At 41.2% G+C, this 18,715-nt stretch overlaps 2 protein-coding genes across 2 annotated transcripts; one reads left to right on the top strand and one right to left on the bottom strand.

Annotated features, from left to right (window-relative positions):
* Nucleotides 1–750: 750 nt before the first annotated feature.
* Nucleotides 751–3,476, bottom strand: zcrb1 (zinc finger CCHC-type and RNA binding motif 1). The gene is made up of 8 exons (XM_080518126.1): nucleotides 3,347–3,476; nucleotides 2,984–3,098; nucleotides 2,377–2,405; nucleotides 1,812–1,923; nucleotides 1,584–1,691; nucleotides 1,377–1,486; nucleotides 1,215–1,293; nucleotides 751–1,038 (listed from the first exon to the last, which is right to left on the bottom strand). Exons 2-8 carry the CDS (start codon nucleotides 3,065–3,067, stop codon nucleotides 889–891), a joined length of 672 nt encoding a protein of 223 aa, XP_080374252.1. The 5' UTR covers nucleotides 3,068–3,098; nucleotides 3,347–3,476; the 3' UTR covers nucleotides 751–888.
* An 18-nt stretch (nucleotides 3,477–3,494) lies between these two features.
* Nucleotides 3,495–18,516, top strand: pphln1 (periphilin 1). The gene is made up of 11 exons (XM_080518128.1): nucleotides 3,495–3,552; nucleotides 4,037–4,082; nucleotides 4,320–4,384; nucleotides 5,200–5,415; nucleotides 5,721–5,782; nucleotides 7,460–7,576; nucleotides 7,878–8,029; nucleotides 8,948–9,034; nucleotides 10,668–10,723; nucleotides 13,956–14,093; nucleotides 17,734–18,516. Coding segments are annotated over exons 2-11 (1,155 nt in total). The 5' UTR covers nucleotides 3,495–3,552; nucleotides 4,037–4,081; the 3' UTR covers nucleotides 17,995–18,516.
* The last annotated feature ends 199 nt before the right edge of the window (nucleotides 18,517–18,715 follow it).

Genomic DNA, 18,715 nt, shown 5'->3' on the forward strand with positions numbered 1-18,715 from the left:
AGCGTGGGATGCCCCTCAAATCAGATCAATGCACCGCAAATCCTTTCATATCCCTGCATCCTCGCAATTTTTTTCCCTCGCAGAAAGCAGACAAAAAAAAAATGCCACAGTGGTTCATGTCACAATCGCATGGAACAAAAGGGAAACCCCTGTTTCTTGTATGCCTGCTGACGCAAGCGGACATGAAGAGAAAACCGAGAGAATAAACGACGCAGCTTGTTAAGCTGCTCGGTGTCAAGGACGGACAGGAACGGATCCGTCATCTCCAGAGGAAGAGATGATATAGCGCGAAACCCGCAGCTTTAATATTGAATTCAATTGTTAAAAATGAGCATGTCAGTGCCATGCACAAAAATCAATTAAAAGCACACTTAAGGAATATTATACCTTTACCATTTACGAATGAAAGTATAATCCGAAAAGTGATGAATGGCTGTAATCAAATGAAATGTATGGGCTAGTTTTGCCAAATATACCCCCCAACAGCCAATATTACTTTTGGGAAAACTGCTCGGTGTATCAAATAAAGCACTAGATTAAAGATGTTGAACTGTAAATGTGAATGACCAAATGTTGCTGCCTTTATTCTGTGGAGTTTTTTGTTTTTTTTACCTGTGAAGGTGACAAAATGACCTACCACTGGAGTCATTACGAAAAATGAAGGGCCAGGTTGTATAAGTAGGAATTACAAAATAACAAAGACATCGCCATTTTTTTCTTGTTTTTTTTTTTTTTAATGGATTCATTTTAATTAACCGACATAAAAACAAATACAGCCCAAGATTTCAGCAACAAGAAAAGACAAAAAATACTTTATCATATAATCTAAAAATGAAAACCAATTATATTACACATCGATTGGCTGGACGCTGAAGTTCCAACCTATGATTAGTCGCTGAGCTCCTCCTCATCACTAAAGTATGCACTCTTTTTGATCCTTGGTTTTCTAGAGTCTGAAGACGTTGAAGCGTCGGCGCCGTCTTCTTCAGACGGAGCTACTTGTTTCTTCTTGTTCTCCTCATCTTCAACATGGGCTTGCTGCAAGCAAAGAACAAAAATCAATCAAAGCCAACTGATTATGAAAGAGCATCCCCACAGCTTGAACTGTAAAAATGATTCAACCTTTCCCACGATACAATTTTGTGTCTCATTATGTTGTGATTTAAAAGCAAAAAAGATAAAATACACTTTGGTTTCCACCCTTGAATATTTACCTGGAAAGCTATGGCTTGGCTGAGACTATCTAACGCCGGGTCTTCTCCGTCTTCTTCACTTTCTTCTTCTTCTTCTTCACTAAAAAAAAAACAACAAACGTGGTTATAATGTAAAAAATCTGTCACACATGTTCCAACATTCGCCAAACTATATCTACATACACGTGCTCAGGCTGTTGAGCCTTTTTCTTCTTTTTCTTTTCTTTCTTCTTTGGAGGTTCTCTCTCCCCGAGCATGTTTTTGGGGCACGCGTAGCTAAGATGTCCTGTATCCTTGAGTTTGATTTAAAAACAAGAAAAAACAAACAAACGTGTAAATATTGGACTGAAACATAATTGTACCTTACAAGGAAGAAAAACGAGCACCGACCCCACATTCATAGCATTTCGTTTTGTCTGTGTAGTTGCGTCTCCTTATGAACTCGGCTGCACGTCCATTGTCTATCGCGATGCTGGCTTTCACCGTCCTGCCAAACAACTGCAGAGAAACATCGTCCATTCAAACGAGTGAACAGCCATTTCAAAATCATCAAATCACTGTGAAGTCTAATGACACTCGGTGATTAAAAAAAAAAAAAAGTGAGATGGAAAGTGTCACCTGTTTGTTGTTCACTGCTTTCGCGCAGTTATGAGCCGATTCTCTGTCCAGGAACAGAACAAACGCCACCCCTTTACTCTGGCGGGTGTCTTTATCTTTCACTATTGTAACTCTGAAACAAGACATGCATTTCTGTAATCTCACTGTATTTGTCTGTAATATGCTGTTGACTTACTCTCAAACAATTATGCTCTACCTTCAGTTATCATGATTAATTTCTTAACTTCTTATTGTGTGCTTTTTGAAGATTTGTATTAAACTGTATAAATAAACACCAAAGTGTTTTTTTTTTTTTTACAAAGTAAATCGATGTAAGAAAATCACAAAACATTCACTGAATACATGAAGAAATGGTAGGGAGGTCTCGAGATGTAGATATACATACAATTTAAATATTAGTATCAGATTGAATAATTAGATTTGCATTGTAAAACATGCAAAAATGCAAACTCAACACAGAATGGCCGGGCACCTTCGCCAGTGGCCATAAACATTTGTACTGAATATTTCACTGTACTACAACATGTACAATTATTATTTGATTAATAATAACTTTATTACTTACTTCACAACTTTTCCATATTTTGTGAATAGCTGTGATGGCACAAGAGCACATATGACCAATTATTATAAAATTTTTGTTACATAATATCACTGGTACAGCTTTAAAATTCAAAACAATTGAATCATCATCCAAATGGTGAACGTTAATGAAAGAGACAACATTAAAAGCAAAAGGGATTATGTTATTTGAAAGATTTCTGACCGAACAAGATTCAGAGAAACATGCATTTAAAACTGTTTTTACAGGTCTCGTAAAAAAACAAAACAATCTGTGATACAGCAGTTATACCCTTATTTTAAGGAATATTTTACTTTATTTATTCTCATTGTTTATGCTTTTCTGAATTGCTTTGTTTCAATGTATTAAATAACTTCAATCGCTTAAGATTAAAATTCTTAATCACTTTCTTTTATTATGTTTACTTTAGATCCTTGTAAAGCACCGTGAAATAGCTTGTGTCTGAATGGTGCTGGATACATACATTTGCCTTGCTTTAAGAGTAAATTATTATTTTATTTTTAAAATAAAGTTTTAAAAAGAAAAAGATCAGGTAGCTTTTATATTATCAGTATTGCTACTAGTAGATTAGTATAGGAACTGTACCAACCTTGTGTAAGTCATTGTTGGTTAGGGAAAAAGGCAGATTGGACACATACACGGTACTTTTGCTCGGTGCCAAACCACCGCTCATGTTGGAGGAACAGGACACACTGGGACGGAACCTGTGGACCCAAACGATCACACAACCAGGACAATCAATCAATTAATCAATATATATTGCAGAATCTTAGTCCATATAAAAACAAACAAACATGTAAAAACAGTGTAAACAGCAAACAGACGCCGGGACGAAAACCAATAAAGTCCAAAAACACCACCACATATCAAACTCTTCAACTTGACAGCATTACAACCTTTAAATGGTCGTACACGTACGCGTTTCACTGAGTGCATTCACGAAATCACTTACCCACACAGCTTCTGCCTGAAGAAAAATCTATGCCGGGGCAGTTAAATGAAAGTTTTGAGCATTTTTGAGGGGACTCCTCGCTTATTTATTTGCAAACAGAAACAAGCGCCATGTCTGCAGTACGTCGCTGTGTGATGACGTCAACACACGGAGTCGTTCTCCGTGTTAGCCGCTTGGAAAGCTAAGCTATCCTATGCAGAGGGAAGGTAGGATTTATACATTATTTTTTATTATACAGCCTTGGGTTACACAGGGGAGGGCGTGTATGGTGTGGGTATTAATTTGAGATTTTTTTAGGGCCAGCGAAAACGAGATTTTTTTTTTGGACGTATCCGCATATGTTTGGTGCATATATGGAAGCTAGCTAATTAGCCATGCTAGCAATCAGATCTCAGTGGAGCTGTAGTACTAAAATCAAGATTCTCCTAAAAAAACCGTGAAAGCTTATTACTGAGGGCTTTATTTAGTTAGGTGTTGCTGGCCAAATAACTATTCTAGTCTGCCGAGAGTAACATCATTCGGATCATTTGATGGATCACATTTCAAAACGTGCACATTGTTTTATTTCCCTTTTTGTATAACAGTTGTGCCAAAGAAAACTTGAATGATCATTTTGATTATTTCACGCACAGACCAGAGCTTCTCAAAAACGAGTGTTTGTGATCCTAACACTTACAATTCTCTTTGCAGACAGTATTGAAGGATTTATTTTCTCGAGAGGTCCATCAGTCAAAAAGTAAGTATTTTAAACAAGTACCCTTTATGTTATTTCCATCGTGTTCTTATGTGTCATCAAGTGGATAATAAGGAATCATGACATTGTTTAAACAACACCAATTACTGTTTAGAAATACTATTAAGAGAGCATTTTGTATGCTATGGCCCCATGATTAAAAATTCTGAAGGAATTGTGTTAAAATAATTTGTAATCCCACTCCTGCTGAGTGCATGCAATACCTTTAACTCTTCGCAGTGACATACAGGAGAGACAGGAGTATACGAGAGGCATATGATGAGCGCTTTTCAGCAGAAAGACAGGTGAGTTATTTGAACACAACTACACTGTGGTTTTGGATGTGTCTTTCATATTAAAGTAATAATACGCTCAGTCCACTGTGATATCTATTCAGGCATTTTGTACTCTTGGTTATATCCACACTGAGTGACTGGGGCATGGGAATAGTAAGACAGAGAGTCACAGAGGCAGACACTTTCACTTACAGTCTATTCAGAGAGACGGATTAATGTCTGTGGATTGTGGGAGGACGCTTGAGTTCATGGCCGAAGATGGTGTTGTTGGTCAGCAGGCACACACAAATGTTGAGCTGCAGGCAACACAACACAACTCTGAGGCACTATTCTATAATTCAATTTTGTAACTATGTATTACACTATGTCAGTACAAGTCGCAAACACAACGCAACAATGGGATCTGAGTCAAGACATCAGTCTTGCAGCAGTAAAAACAGGCTTACTTATTACTAACAGATTAGTGTTTGCATCTCATCAAAGCCATGTTGTAAGCGGGACTTGATAAAAATGTGCTTAAAGCTGCACAGGTTCTGCAGCACCAGAGTTTTGCTGACGGAAGCTCAAAGGATTTCAATTCTGAAAGCAGATTTGCCAAATAAAGCTTAAAGTCACGTCATAGGTTGTATATTTTAACTTTTAAGGGTTGAAGAACATATACAAGTTCATAAAGGAGAGGATTGTACTGAGATATTTCACTATATATTGTTCTGGGGGCATCGCATAAAATGGAAAATGGTTGAAATTGCACCTGTTCATTATTTTGTAAGTTGAAATTGTCGTTGACGTTCTAATGCTGATCTTGTACGTCTTTTTCTTTGTAGGGTCCGTTTCCGCGGGCTGCAGGAGGAGTGGAGAGGAGAGGCCCTTTCAGTCGGCCAGATGACGATTATGGCCGCGGTGGGTATGAATATGAAGGAGGTCCGCGCTTTTACCCAAATGGAGGTGGCCCCCGCAACTACCATGAAGATCAGAGGGGCTACCACGGCGACAACCTTCATTTCCCTGCCGAACGTAGAGGCATTCCTCCTTCAAGGAGGGTGAGAACATCAAACTAATTTGTTCTGGACTTTCTGTATCCATATCATTGAAGTACATGTCAAGGATAATCTTACCCAAAGCAGTTGTAGCTGAGTTAATTTAATCAGGGCTTCTGAAGTCCTGAGTAGACATATTTTCTGTTTGATTTGCTGCAACAGTTTTGTGATTAAAATTTGCATGTGTTTTGAAGCTGACAAAGCATTTACAGATGAAACCTAGAGCTTTTGGGAAAAGGGTGTCAGTGAAAGTCAATGAAAGTGAGGTTGTTTTTTTTTTACATTTTATGCTTTTCTTTATTGCATAGGAAGATTATCCTTACAGGGGACCGAGGGAGGAGTCACACCCAGGACGACCTATGGAGTTTGGGTAAATTGCTTCTATTTTTCTTACTTGAGCTAATGTCCTTCTTGCACGAAGCAAACGTATGCGAACAAGACATCTCGCTTATGTTTATTCACAAGAGAGGTCTCCGCAGGATGAGGTCAGTCAATTTGTATTTGTTTACGGCAAAGGCTTTAAAAGTGTGGGCGGATGAACCCCGTATTCACAGAACCACACTGCACCTCAAAAATCCCCCCCCTAACCTCTCATCGCATATGAAAGATGAGTTATTATTGTTAACAGCTGTTGGGATACATAAGCTGTTTATTTTTATTCTCATCATGATAGCTTTTCAAAAATCAATAGAAAAGATCGCGTAGGAAAACATCAGCTACTTTTGTTATTTTTTTTGGAGAGCTGAACGTTTTGGGTTCCTGGTGACCTGGTTCTCTTCAAGAACCACTGGTTTACATATTGGAAACAATAAATGAGGGTGAATACTGAAAAACATCTGATGAGGAAATTGAATTATGTTCGTAAGGATTGTATTATTCAGTACTAAACAAAAATTATGTTGTGATATTGATGTTTTTGTGTCCGTTCAAACAGCAGCATTTGAAGTGTAACCATTTGTTTTTAATACTTTTCCCATGTTTGATTTACATTTATGCTTCTGGCCTTTGGCACCCGGTTAAATGTGTTGTAGAAATAATGAGGTACATATGAAATACAATTGATTTTCATGATATTCTACGACACAAAGGCTCCATCTGATTCACCAAGTATCTTGACAAGCAGAGCTTGAACGCAGGGTGCATGTAAACATATATTTTACATTACATGTTTAAAAGTAAGATTTCTATGTTTTAACATGGTAATCGAGGTGCAACCATTTGTTGAGTGGATCACATTTGTAATGAGTTCATATTACAGGTTGATGAATTACTTTTCATTTTGTGGTTGCATGCGAAGAATAACAAAGCCCTGAAATAAAATCCGACAATTAGCAGAGCTTTGTTACTATCCAGTGTTCATATTGGTGAAACCAAGAGATATCGTGTTCAAACACCTGGACTCATTTTTAAAATGCCTCTTTCTATCACAGTTCTAGAATTTATGGGGCGGAAAATAGAGGCGAGCATACATTTTACTGACTAGATTCTCTCCACTTTAGAAGGCGGATGGGAAAAACAAAGACTCTCACGCCAAACATTTCAAGTTGTTCTCGGGCAGCGAGGTCAGGTCTGGACTGTTGATTCGTGGGTTTGATGTGGGTTGAGGTCAGATGTCATCGGAGGGGTCGTGTGGAGTTCTGGAAAGAGGCCCAGGGAGAAAATGTTTTCAGAGCTGCTCAGGCTGTTTGTTCTACTTCAGTCATCACAAGAAATACATTACGCATATTCATTCATTTAAAAAAAACTTCGACTATGACGCAATGCTGTACGCCACAAATGGAGCCATGATCACATGAGTTTGAGCTCAGGAGCGTATATCTGAAAAACATCTTGCTTCTTTGTATGTCTTCAGCTCTGGAAGATTGAATTTCCTTTGATGTTGTTGTCACATTAGCATACAGGACATCTTGAAAAGGACACACTGTCTTCGCCGTATTGCTTGTGATAATTAACATCATGTTTTTGTGTGTGTATTTTGAGTGTCTTCATTATGTGTCTGGATTCTCAAACCTTTGTGTGTGTGGGTGTGTGGGTGTGTCCCCTCCAGTGCCCGCGCACCGCCACCCCATAACGTGCGAAACCAGGGCATCTATCCTGCCCCCAGATCGCTCCCGGAGAGCGGAGAAGACACACTAGTGCAGGCCATCCTCAACCTTGACAGAGGGTATGAGTGAACGTCAGCTTTGTCTTCAGTGTTACGTCCTCGTCTAAACTATACTGTATATCATGTGCTTGTTTGCTTTATACTTGCAGATGCTAGATGGCAGCATTGACTCATGTAAGCACGTTAATGGATAAATTAAAAGGTGTTGTCAGTGTGCCTCCAAAATAAGAGCAGTTCTGTTGGACTGTTGGTTCTGTTTTGAAATTGCAAATGATGTTGACGCAAGATCCTTATTAGCTATTCACACAACACTTTTGGCTATTTCTATTATAAACCGCTTGCATAATCCCTCTTTTCCCAGGGAGGACAGAGACCACTTCAGGCGAAAGGCAGCTCCGTTCCCTCCCATCAGAGACCGCTCGCCTCACAGTCGCTCCGGCTCCAGCGTGAGCAGCAGAGGATACTCGCCGGACAGAGCCAAGGCCCTGCCCTTTCCTGCACAGCAAGGCAAGAGTATGTAGAGATGGAAGCTCCCCCCTCCACTCCTGCAATACACCACTCTTAAGAAAGATTAATATCAACGTGCAAATCATGGAAAAACCCAAGCGTCATAAACTATACCAGTCACACAAAACAAGAAGCTGGAAAGTTGTGAAAGCTTTAGCATGTAACCAAAATCTGAACGCTAAATCAAATCTGACCACCATAAATATATGAATCATCTCTCGTGCAGCTATCCTAGATAAAGCTATACTATATACGGTGTATTCAATACAGTATATAGCCTCTGGCTTCAGGAATGTAAATGTGAAATTGAAGTAACGCCACTTTTGTGCATTAGGTGGCAGGAGCGAGTTACTGCAGTACATATTTGTTTTTAGTCAGTAATTAACAAGACTTTCAGTATCTCTTGTGTTTATTTTTTGACTTGGCTTTTTTATTTAATGATTAAAATGCTGGATTTTTCAAGACTGGTCCAACTGTGCTACACTGATTAACTTGCATTTTACATGAGACATTTCTCTCCACACAATAAGTAGAGGTCATTGGATTAATATAATGTCTCTACTTGTCTGTTGTGTATTTGAGCATGTGCTGATTGAATTTAGTCAAATAACAACAGCATGATGTTGCAGATTATTCCTGCCACTGAATCCAGGTGCAGATTTTATGCATGACTCATTTTGCTACGTTGAAGTCATAGAGGAAGAAGAGCGACTGCCTGTACCGTTAGTCACCCGAAAGAAAACCAGCACAAAAACAATTCCCTCAAAACAGACAAGGTTGCTACAAGACTGCATGTTTTTTTCTTTTTGCTTTGTTTTTAAAAAAATCTGCACTCATTGTTTTGAAACGCTTTATTTTCTCCTCTTCTAGTTGTTCGCTCATTGTCTGGCTGTGACTGATAATATGGCTGACTGGCTTTTTTAGGTGTTGACGGTCCAGAGGGTCACGCAGTACCTTCTGAGCACCTCTGGGGGGCACCCTTTCCTCAACAGAGTGGACCTGACACTATGGGTCTGTACTTTGAGCCACGATATCAAGCTTGGACTTGGGTGAAAAGAGGCTTGAAAGTTATTTTGGCAAATTACCTGACAAAGATGGACGTCAATGATAAAAAAAATAAAAAAATACAGTTTTCCTGCTATTCAACCACATTTACTACAGATGTGGTAACGAAATAACCTTAAAATGAACTCTGGTGTCGGTTTTGACGCTTAGTTTTCACCCAGGTCCGAAGCAAGTTGCATTATTAATTGTAGTTATTAACTGAGATGACATCCCCACCTTCTCATGTGGACCGTTGACCGCCAACAAGCATTTGCATGGATTGTAAGATTTAGCATTTAGTGCAAAGGTTTTAAACTGCATGTTGGTTCGTGGTCTTTTCCTCTGTCCTGCATCTTTATATTAGATCTCCCATCATCCACCGTGCTCGCCATCGCTCCTGCTTTTCCTGTATTATGTGTGCTTGTTGGATATTAATTAAGGAGTGATAATAGGAGAGATAATAGCAACTATTTCTTAAGAGTGCTGGTACAGTAAGCATGGTTAACTCCATTCACAAGATGCTTCAGACCCAACGGCTCAGTTCTTTGTCCCGCACGCAGCCCAGTATAGCTTGAGACGCTGTGTCTGTTCTTTGTCTTGTTTCTATTGCAAGTTTTTTGTTTTTTTAATTGTCTTTCAATGACTGTTGCTCCCACGGTACGTTTGGAGTTGTTTTTCCTACAAGGATTGAAGAGACTTTTTGTTAAAGCAAAATACCCGGCCTACAGCAAGATCAGCTCCCTATAGCTGTTGTCAAGGAGAGATTCAGTCTAAAAAAAAAATTAAAAAAAAACTGGTGGTTTTTCTAGTTTTTAAAATTGGTATCTGTGGACACATTCCTTTAACCGACCCGAAAACAAATTGATAAAGGAAGAGGAGGTGACATGCGGGGAGTTTGTTACAGAAATATGAAAAGGTTACAGTCGTTAAAAGTTAAATGATTCCCAGTCTGTGTAACCCGAGAGTGACATGGAGCGTTTCTAATGTGTCCTGCAGCGAGCCTTCCTCCCCATTCTGTCTGCCACTTTGTCAGGCCTCATAAAGATGCCACCAGGTCGTGTGTAGAAGTCCAGGGGAGGAGGTGTAGGATGTCTGATGAATATTCCTGAAGGTGTAAGCTTCCACTCTGGAGTGTTTTTGTTTCGTTTCTGGGTGCTTGGAGTTCACGTTGGTTTGGTCGTGTTGCTTGCAAGGCCTTGGAACGGTGTGTATACTTTTAGCCTCTGGTGGGACTGATGCCTCCAAAGTTAAAAAAAAAGAAAAACATTGGCAGAGGAACAAATGGAAAGCGAAGCATGTGGAAGGGATGCTGTGTCTGCAAAGTGAATGTGCCACTCTGGAATTATCCACTGGAGTTATGAACAATCCGGCTCCTGATTTTTCCAGATGTTGTAGCTTAGGTACACGCCTGGATCCCGGGACCAAACATCAAAACTATGAGCCCGTTTACCATCAGCACATACAGTCCACACCGACTTTCCAGACATACTAATTGTCCTTTTTCTAATTAGAATTCCCCCTTTCCTACTCCTTCCCCTTTCTCCTTCCAAATCCTTATCCTCATGTTGGTTTTTTTTGGTCCCTTTTTTATATTTTTTAGATAAAATCCCCGGGCTATCAAGAGAAGGCTCGCCACACAGTGCAACATCAAACAAGGTAAGCTTCAGCATGGAAACTCCACGAAATCTCTTTTTAAAAATCATTAAACTGATGCTCTGAGGTTTTATGAAGTACAAACAACGAAAGTGCTTTTTTTTTTTTGTCCAACTTCATAAATGTGTCTAGTTTAAGATTGGTAAAACACCAGTACTGTGCTGGATGTACAGTGAACTTTTTCTGCATCTGGAACTTGTTAAAGCCCATCCTTCTAATAAGTGTTTAGTCCCATTGAGGTATGGTAATGGGCTTTAAAGTGGCCCTCATGCACAGCGCAAAAGCCACCCAACCTGAGCTTTGTTTACCTGAGATATAAGCACAATTCAATCACCTGAAACCTGTAATGTTCAGAGAGAAGGGCTGAAATGTATACCAAGATCGACAAAAAAGAAGAAGTATCGAAATGGAGATATCCCCCTGACGTTTTTACAAATAATTTGTTTTTGCTGAAATCGTCAATCTCCAGCAATGCAGAGGAGTGTAAATAGAATCAGATGTGATTCCGCCGCAGTGCGTCTGGCTGTGGCCACCCAGGAGCGCAGGGGCCAAGTCAGTAGCCCGAGTCATAACTTTATCACAGGATCTTTACCGCAAAAGCCAGGAGAAGTCCCCGTGGAACTCATTGGGACGCGTTTACAATGAACAATCGTTTCCTTTTACCGTCGAAGAGCATGACCGTGTTCGTTCGCCCCGAGTGTCTGGGAGGAGTCGCGAGCCGGCTGGCCTTGTGATTGTGAGGAACCGGTGCAGTCGCGACACACCTTTTAGAATGCCTCGCCACGTTGTTGACTGCATTCACGTGGTATCGGCTGGAACGACCGGGAAGATTCCCGTCATATTGACTCGTGGGCGATCGTGCTGAAGTGAGCTGCCGACATTGTGAACTTCTGAACATCACATGCTTTGAATTACACGCAATGTTAATGAAAAGATTAAAAGAAAAACCATGCTGATCATCCCAGAAATCCCTGTATATCAAAGCTAAAGAGAGACCCAAACTTTTACTGTGTGTTGCATATTTAAAGTTTCTTCTAAAACAAACTCAACAAAGTCAGCTCCAGAGTGTTTTGTTTTTTTATGTGGCCGTTCCTCACACACATGCAGATCATCATGTTGGCACTTCACTCTCGGCCTGGTGTTTTCTCTGGTCTGTGGTAAATGTTTTAGCGGTATTGTGCTCCAGTCTAAAAAAAAAAAAAATTAAAGCCTTTTTCTCCAGTCATCCACAGTAATTTTTGTTTTAATGGCTTTAATGCCTAAAGTGAAATTGAGAGTCACTGACAAAGGACAGACCACCTTTAATGACTTTTAGCATTTATACAAGCATTAGTCTTCTTTGATCAAAGGGGCCTATAAAACTATGTTTAAATGCTGCTTTAATGTCAAGGTGGTTTTGGGGTCAGTTTGTGGTTTCTCTGAAGAAGTTTTCTCAAACGTTCCCCTGCACCACACCAGCAATGAGAAGTGTTTGAGTTTGTACCACACTGGATAGCCAAGGGATAGATTGGAAATAAAAGTAAGGATGGTGATGTGCTATCGTTTGAAAACTGCGACGGAGCCACTTTCAAGAGATATACGGACGCTGTTAACGCCGGGTCTGGCACAGAAACGGGCGCTTCAAAGAGCAACAGGAACAAATGACAAGAGTCGTCCTCCGTGCTTTATACACAAGAAATTACAAGATGCAACGTCTAAACATAGTTTTGTTTTGGGTTTTTTTTTTTCCTGCCCTCCTAATGTGCATCTCTGTAAGAACCACCTACCACCACCAAATCAACTGCTGTGATGAAAGTTTTACCAAGTGCTCCACCCCTACACACACACACACACACACACACACACACACACACTGCTGCATCTGCTCCTGTGTTTGATCTAGCCTGTGGTGCATTGTTGTTCCCTGTTCTCGGGGCACAAACCCATAACCTTGGCCAAGATGAAAGGGCCTGTGCTGTGCCCCCAGTAAAGCTTGCACTAATGGCCCCGGTCACTGCCTGCTGTGGAGATTCAACAAACACACACGCAGGCTTTCTGGAGCCATCCCAGACAGAGGAGACCAGAGAGAGGGGGTCCTAAAGAGCAGCCGGGTTCTCTGGCCGCGAGCCAGGGTGGCCTCATGGGTGGAGAGCACGTCCTGGAACAGAAAAAGGTCACCAGAAGGTTTCGTCGCTGCACAGCAAATTCCTCTCGCTTTCAGTACAGTTCTGTAGTGAGACCCCCACTAAAAAGAAGAAGAAAAAGAAAAGAAAATCCACAAAAAGTAAAAACTGAAAAGACAGAGTGTTTGAGTCCAGCTGAAAATGGGTATAGTCATCACATTGGCGTGAAAGCTTGAGATTAGATGAATTTTGTTTCTGACTGAAGCGATGAAGACTGGATCTCTTTCATACGTTTCCCAGGCAGAGCCTCGGGGGAGGGAAAATAAGGATGATGCGTTATGAGTTGCGCTTTTTCTTTTAGACCGCGCTGAGCTCCGCGACGTACCATCTCCTGTAATTTCTTTTTCCTCAGTCACCCAGGGATGAAACATGACAGCGTCTGTGGCCTGTTTCCTGTAATATACGAGTGGGTTTTAGTCACGGTCGGACGGCTCTGCTCCTTGGCCCTCGAACTCCGGTAGTATCGGGGAAACGAGCAAAAATTGAGCGGCGATCCAAGTAGACCTCATTCCTGCCCTTTACAGTAATACTAATGAGTTTTAGCGTTTCCAGTCTGCTCATTAGACGTCTCAGCATAGTTTGTCTGACTCCTATTCTCTGAAGACACTGAGATTTTAGTTGAAATATTCAAAGATGTTGCATGTATTGATCACTTATGAGCACGAGGAGAACTAAACAAACTTCAAAGATAGATTTTAAATCTTAATGTAAACTGTGACATACTTTTTGTTAACTTTCTTTGTCTTCGTCTGGATGGACGAAAGTCCATGTGCTCATTTAGCGGAGGATGCCCTGCCCTGACTTTGTAGCTATAGGAGCTTCTATATATCTGAATCATGTCCCTTTACTACGCCTCATTGACTACATCTTTCCTGTAAAGTTAGTCAGTAGGTCATTGCACTGTGCTCACAGTTTGCTCTGTAGTTCTTTTGCGCTTTGTGGCGATTGTAGCTGTAGGTTTTTTTTCCAGACGCTTTTACGATTGGGTTTAAAGTGCGAGTCAGCTATATTCCCATTTCTTTCTGGTTTTCACCCCAAGCCATTTCTAAACCCTTCCTTCTCTCTACCTGCAGGAAGAGAATCATCCTATGGAAGCAGAGAAAGAGGAACCCTTAGTGGCCGCCATTGTGGAAGAGAGCCAAAAGCCAACAGAGAACTTTCAGGAGCGACGAGCCCTGGCCATCACAGCCAAAGCCCAGGAAATAGAAAAGGTACTTCTCCATCACTCAACATTGGTGCTGAATCAATGTGCAATTGTGCAAATATCCTTATTGTCGTATTTCACCATTAACTAGCTCTTGTGGCTTTTTTTAATGGATTTGCTTTTTTTTTAAAGCACAATAAGCCCAGTCTTGTGTACGAGTGCAAATAGTGATAAACTATTTGCATTAAAACACATATAATATGTATTTGTTTTAGTCTTGGTTTAAGTTCTACATGAAAAAAATGGTGCCTCTTATGTTGTGACGAGATCACAGATCTCATCATTTTAAGACTTCATTGGCTTTCGGTTGCATTTTGGAAAAACCTCACATATGTAATTATCTCATTATAAATTGGGAATTTGTTGCACTTTTATATAAATGTTTGGCCTTATCCATGTACTGGCCTTGAGTTTCCTGTCTAACACATGAGTTCTTTTACTGGATAGACATGAAGCAGCTTCCCATTATGTCCCTAACAAGGCAGGAAATTAACTTTTGTGTCCTCTCGTTCATTTGTACTCGCCACATAACGGCTTTGGAACAGCCAAATTGGTTAATTATTGGTGAAGCAAAATTTACCACTTTCCTTCTGGAGGTCTTGTTCGTCTCTCCTGCAAGTATTTGCTCATGATACCCAACAGCAGTTGGTTGTTTATAGAAAAGCTCATGCCCATCGGATTTTGGGAACATATAAATAATGGTACATGCCAGAAAAACGCACAAACGAAAGGCATCAGCTCGCTACAGCTCAGACTTGGTATAGGATTTCGCGTTTAATGAATTGAGAGGTCGGACTGTTCGACGGAGCTTAAACTACCCCCAGGCCCAAGGTTCCCGCTCCGCTCAGTTATCTAATGAAGGCCATTCCTGCACCAGCGAGCACCACCGCTGGTTTACTGAGGCCATTAAACCTGAGCGAGCTCTGCCCCGGAGCGCACGCCACGCTCTCACATTCAGCTGCACCGCGGAGCCTTATAGGCCGTTATAACACTGGTGCTGCTGACGCTGCAGCTTTTTGGCCTGTTTTATAGCCTGTCTCTCTCTCCCCTTTCTCTCCATCTGTGTCTTCTCCTTTGCATTTTAAGACTTTTTTTTTTTTAACCATTCGAGCCGTGTCAGCGATATTTCATGTCGTCAGGTATTGCAGGAAGTTTTACAAAAAAAATAACAAGAACTTGACATTTGTCTTGTTGATTGTTTGTTGATCGTCCTTATTGATGCTCTTCCATCTTGACCATTTGTATGACAGTTGTTTGTGATTTGGCAGCTCTCTCTATGAGAACCAAAGAAGCTTCCTTGTGAGCCTCTTGCTTTTGTGAGCATTTTAACCCTTTAGAGGGTTAAATATAAATTCTTTCAGAAAACTGCAAGGGCTTAAAGACGCAGACAAACCAACCCACCGCAAGAAAATTTATAGGCACTTTTCTAGAGGCTGTTGTTAATTTCCCCATCATGCCCACGGCATCATCAAATAAACTGCCGCTTCACTCTGAACAAACAAAGCCACTTTCACACGTGCGGTTGTAGGCACTTTGTGTTCAGCCGCCTGACAAGTGTCAGCCAGATGTTTGGCGTTTTCCGCAGCCGATCTGGTCTCGCCATCTCTCCTACGCACATGCAGAATTCAGTAGCACTCTGCACCCCGCCCCCCCTAAAAGCTCACCAACTGTCGCTACAGCGATCACAACCCCCAGCTTTCCATCATCGGGTGGACGTCGTGCCGGGCCGCGTTACCCCAGAGCGTTTCTCATGTTTGTGCGGCTAAGTGAAGTTGGCCCACCGAAAGTCAACCTGAGCCCGTTCTCATCATCCAAGTTGACTTTGGCCGCAGTTCAGACTAACTGGTTATAGTGAGTGACAGGGCATGAAAGGCAATAACGACTATTATGCTCTACTCCGCATAGCCCAGCCTGCGATACAAAGAGAGTTTTATTTCATTTGTTGAGGAATCTAAATACATTTGGCCGCAAGAAAGAAAGCCAGACGTCTCCAGCCCCTTGAGGTTTTTTTTTATTCTTGGAGATCGCAGGACTATACTGAGGCCCCCCAACTCTTTCATTCCTGTTCTGTTTCTCTCATTTCTGAAGCCAGGAAGCCCAACTCTCTCACTCCCGATCTACCCCCACGAACAAATATCCAGTCCTCAATCTACTCTCGGTTAAAACACCCCATAAGAACCCGCTTATATAAGTGAAACCCACAAGAACTGACACAGATGCTGCGATTCTTCAGCAACCCCACCCAAAGACAAGAACCGGTCCCTTCCTTCCTGACTGGATAACAGAGAGATTTCAGGAAGTGCTGCTGAATACAGGAAGTGGGTTGAATAACAGCTTTCCATGTATTATTAGAAGCTGTTGTCCACACGCTGATTGGATACTTCCTCTGTAATCAGATTCATAAATGCACAGTTATCAGCCATTGAATGAAAGTAATGGACACTGATAAGAGAATCAAAGGCTTTGCTGCTAAATTCAGCAACATGCTGAAGTGAAACTTTCCAGGATCCGCCGTTTGAGCACATTAGTCGTTCTGATTATTGATTAGAATATTATGAAGATCTCACCTCAAATAACTTCAGTCGCTCAATTTATAGATGAGATTTGCATCAGTGAGCGCAGTCTATAATTTGTTTTAATGCACAAGTGCAACAGAAATGTTTTTAATGCCTATTTTGGGAAGTTGCCATCTGTTGTTGCAAGCGCATTAACTCTGTTTGACAGCATCTCTTTACTTGTGCTCTCGCCTCTTCTCCAAGCATGCTCTCTGCTCTAGGAACATTGTAAAAATCTATAAATAAGCCGGAGAGTTTGGGTGCCCTGCAGCACTGAAGCCACCGTCGGTATTCGGTGAATGGCTGAAACGCACCCTCGCCTGACCTAATTTAACACACAAAACCACTTCTATAAATGCATTTAACCACACACAGCCCTCGTCACCGGAAGTATCCCCGTATTAGCCTGCGGCACATCGGCTCCGTGCTCGACGTGTTGGGTCGCATTATCTATGGGTGAATTCACTTCCACTCAGTTCCTTCCTCCGTTCACTGCATTTTAATCAGCTCTCTTCTTTGACAGACAAAATGCGGAATATTCAGGATGGGAGACCAGAGCTAAGTTCTGAAATGTGTCGAAATGACATGATCTTGCCATTCCTTTATGAGACATTTGAGGCTTTGTGTGAAATTCACAGACCAAGCTCCAGTGTCTCTTCCTCATTGTTCCTCTGACACCTGTTACAAGCCCCTAAGCATCCACCAAAGTGTGATTTTTACTGTCTCTCGGGCCTCTCTATTCTATATAAAGTGCCCCAATTAAACTTGAGAGTATCAGTGTTTATCATTTGACACTCCCTCGTGTGTGTTAACACCAGTGTGACCAGCTCAGGGCACAGCGGCGCTGGGGTATTTACGCCTAGGCGACAGGTAGGGCAGGAAGGAAACCGCTCATCATCCCCTTCAATTAAGAGCTTTTCTCTCAAAGCTCTTGAAGCCCCAACCATCAACATTTTCCCGACCAAATCGTGCATACAGATGGGAAGTGAAAAGAGAGAAGAAAAAAAAAAATCACTTCCGGGGCTGCTTTGAAAACTTTTGCTGGTCTTTTTGAAATGTCTTAACAAAGCCGAAAAAAAAACTTTCTTGTAGGTGTACCACCAGGACTGCGAGACGTTTGGGATGGTGGTGAACATGCTGGTGGCGAAAGATCCAAACTTGGAGAAACATCTGCAGGTCCCCCTCAGGCAGAACCTGGCTGATATCCGCGACCGTTGCCTGGACGGCCTCAAACACTTCATCAGCGAGCTGGACGAGGTGGTTCGGCAGCCAGAACCCTCCGCCTGCAGCTCCACCACGTCTTTGGGCCATAAACTTTCAAAGACAGCAGTCAATCACAGCTCGTCTTACTGACACAATCTGCTGCAGTAATGTGAGCCTTCATATCGGTTGGATTAACAGCTCGGGACTGTGGATTGCTGAGAAACGGCTCAGCATGGAGAGGACGTGCATTATAAGAATGGACAGTGTTATTTTTGAACAGAACATTTATTATCTTGAAGTTCTCTGGGGACATTTGTATAATATTCAAAAAATGGTTTTCTGTTAAATGCTGTTCAAACGTTGTTTCTTTTATTTAAAAAATATACTTGGGTCATCCTGAAGATGTTTGCCTGAAATGTATTTAATCTTTTCTAATGAAAGTGTGTTGTTGAACACAATCTCAGTTCTCTGGCATGATCACACTTTTTGTAGTATTTCAGTTATGTAAATCTTTCCTTTGTAGCAGTCAGATATTACAATGAAGTGCTGCTAAAATTTGTATAAATTTGTACTGACTAGAAATGCCAGTTTATTTTTTTTGTTCAATTTGCTTTACAACACTTTATATTGTTTTAAAAATGAAACCATGCCTGTTCAGACCTCTCAACTGTACTGATATGTCTGAAGGTTGCAGTAAATATTTCTAATAAAGGTTTGCATTCTCTTTTACCACAAGGTGCAAGTTTAGTTAAAAAATTGTCGAATAAGCACAAAAAACATGTTGTGCATATCGCCATTAGTTACACATTAAAGCATGGAACGTGTTCAAGTGTTAAAACTCAAAACAAAAGACTCTTGAAGCTCTGGAGAA

This window comes from Blennius ocellaris, assembly GCF_963422515.1.
Source record: "Blennius ocellaris genome assembly, chromosome: 22".
Taxonomy (NCBI): domain Eukaryota; kingdom Metazoa; phylum Chordata; class Actinopteri; order Blenniiformes; family Blenniidae; genus Blennius; species Blennius ocellaris.

Coding starts and splice junctions, on each gene's coding strand:
- zcrb1 (XM_080518126.1), bottom strand. CDS start 3,067: ATGAGCGGTGGTTTGGCACCGAGCAAAAGTACCGTGTATGTGTCCAAT. Junction 1,924..2,376: donor AAATATGGAAAAGTTGTGAA/GTAAGTAATAAA, acceptor GTCTTGTTTCAG/AGTTACAATAGTGAAAGATA. Junction 1,294..1,376: donor GCTCAACAGCCTGAGCACGT/GTATGTAGATAT, acceptor TTTTTTTTTTAG/TGAAGAAGAAGAAGAAGAAA.
- pphln1 (XM_080518128.1), top strand. Junction 9,035..10,667: donor GAGTGGACCTGACACTATGG/GTCTGTACTTTG, acceptor TATATTTTTTAG/ATAAAATCCCCGGGCTATCA. Junction 14,094..17,733: donor AAGCCCAGGAAATAGAAAAG/GTACTTCTCCAT, acceptor ACTTTCTTGTAG/GTGTACCACCAGGACTGCGA.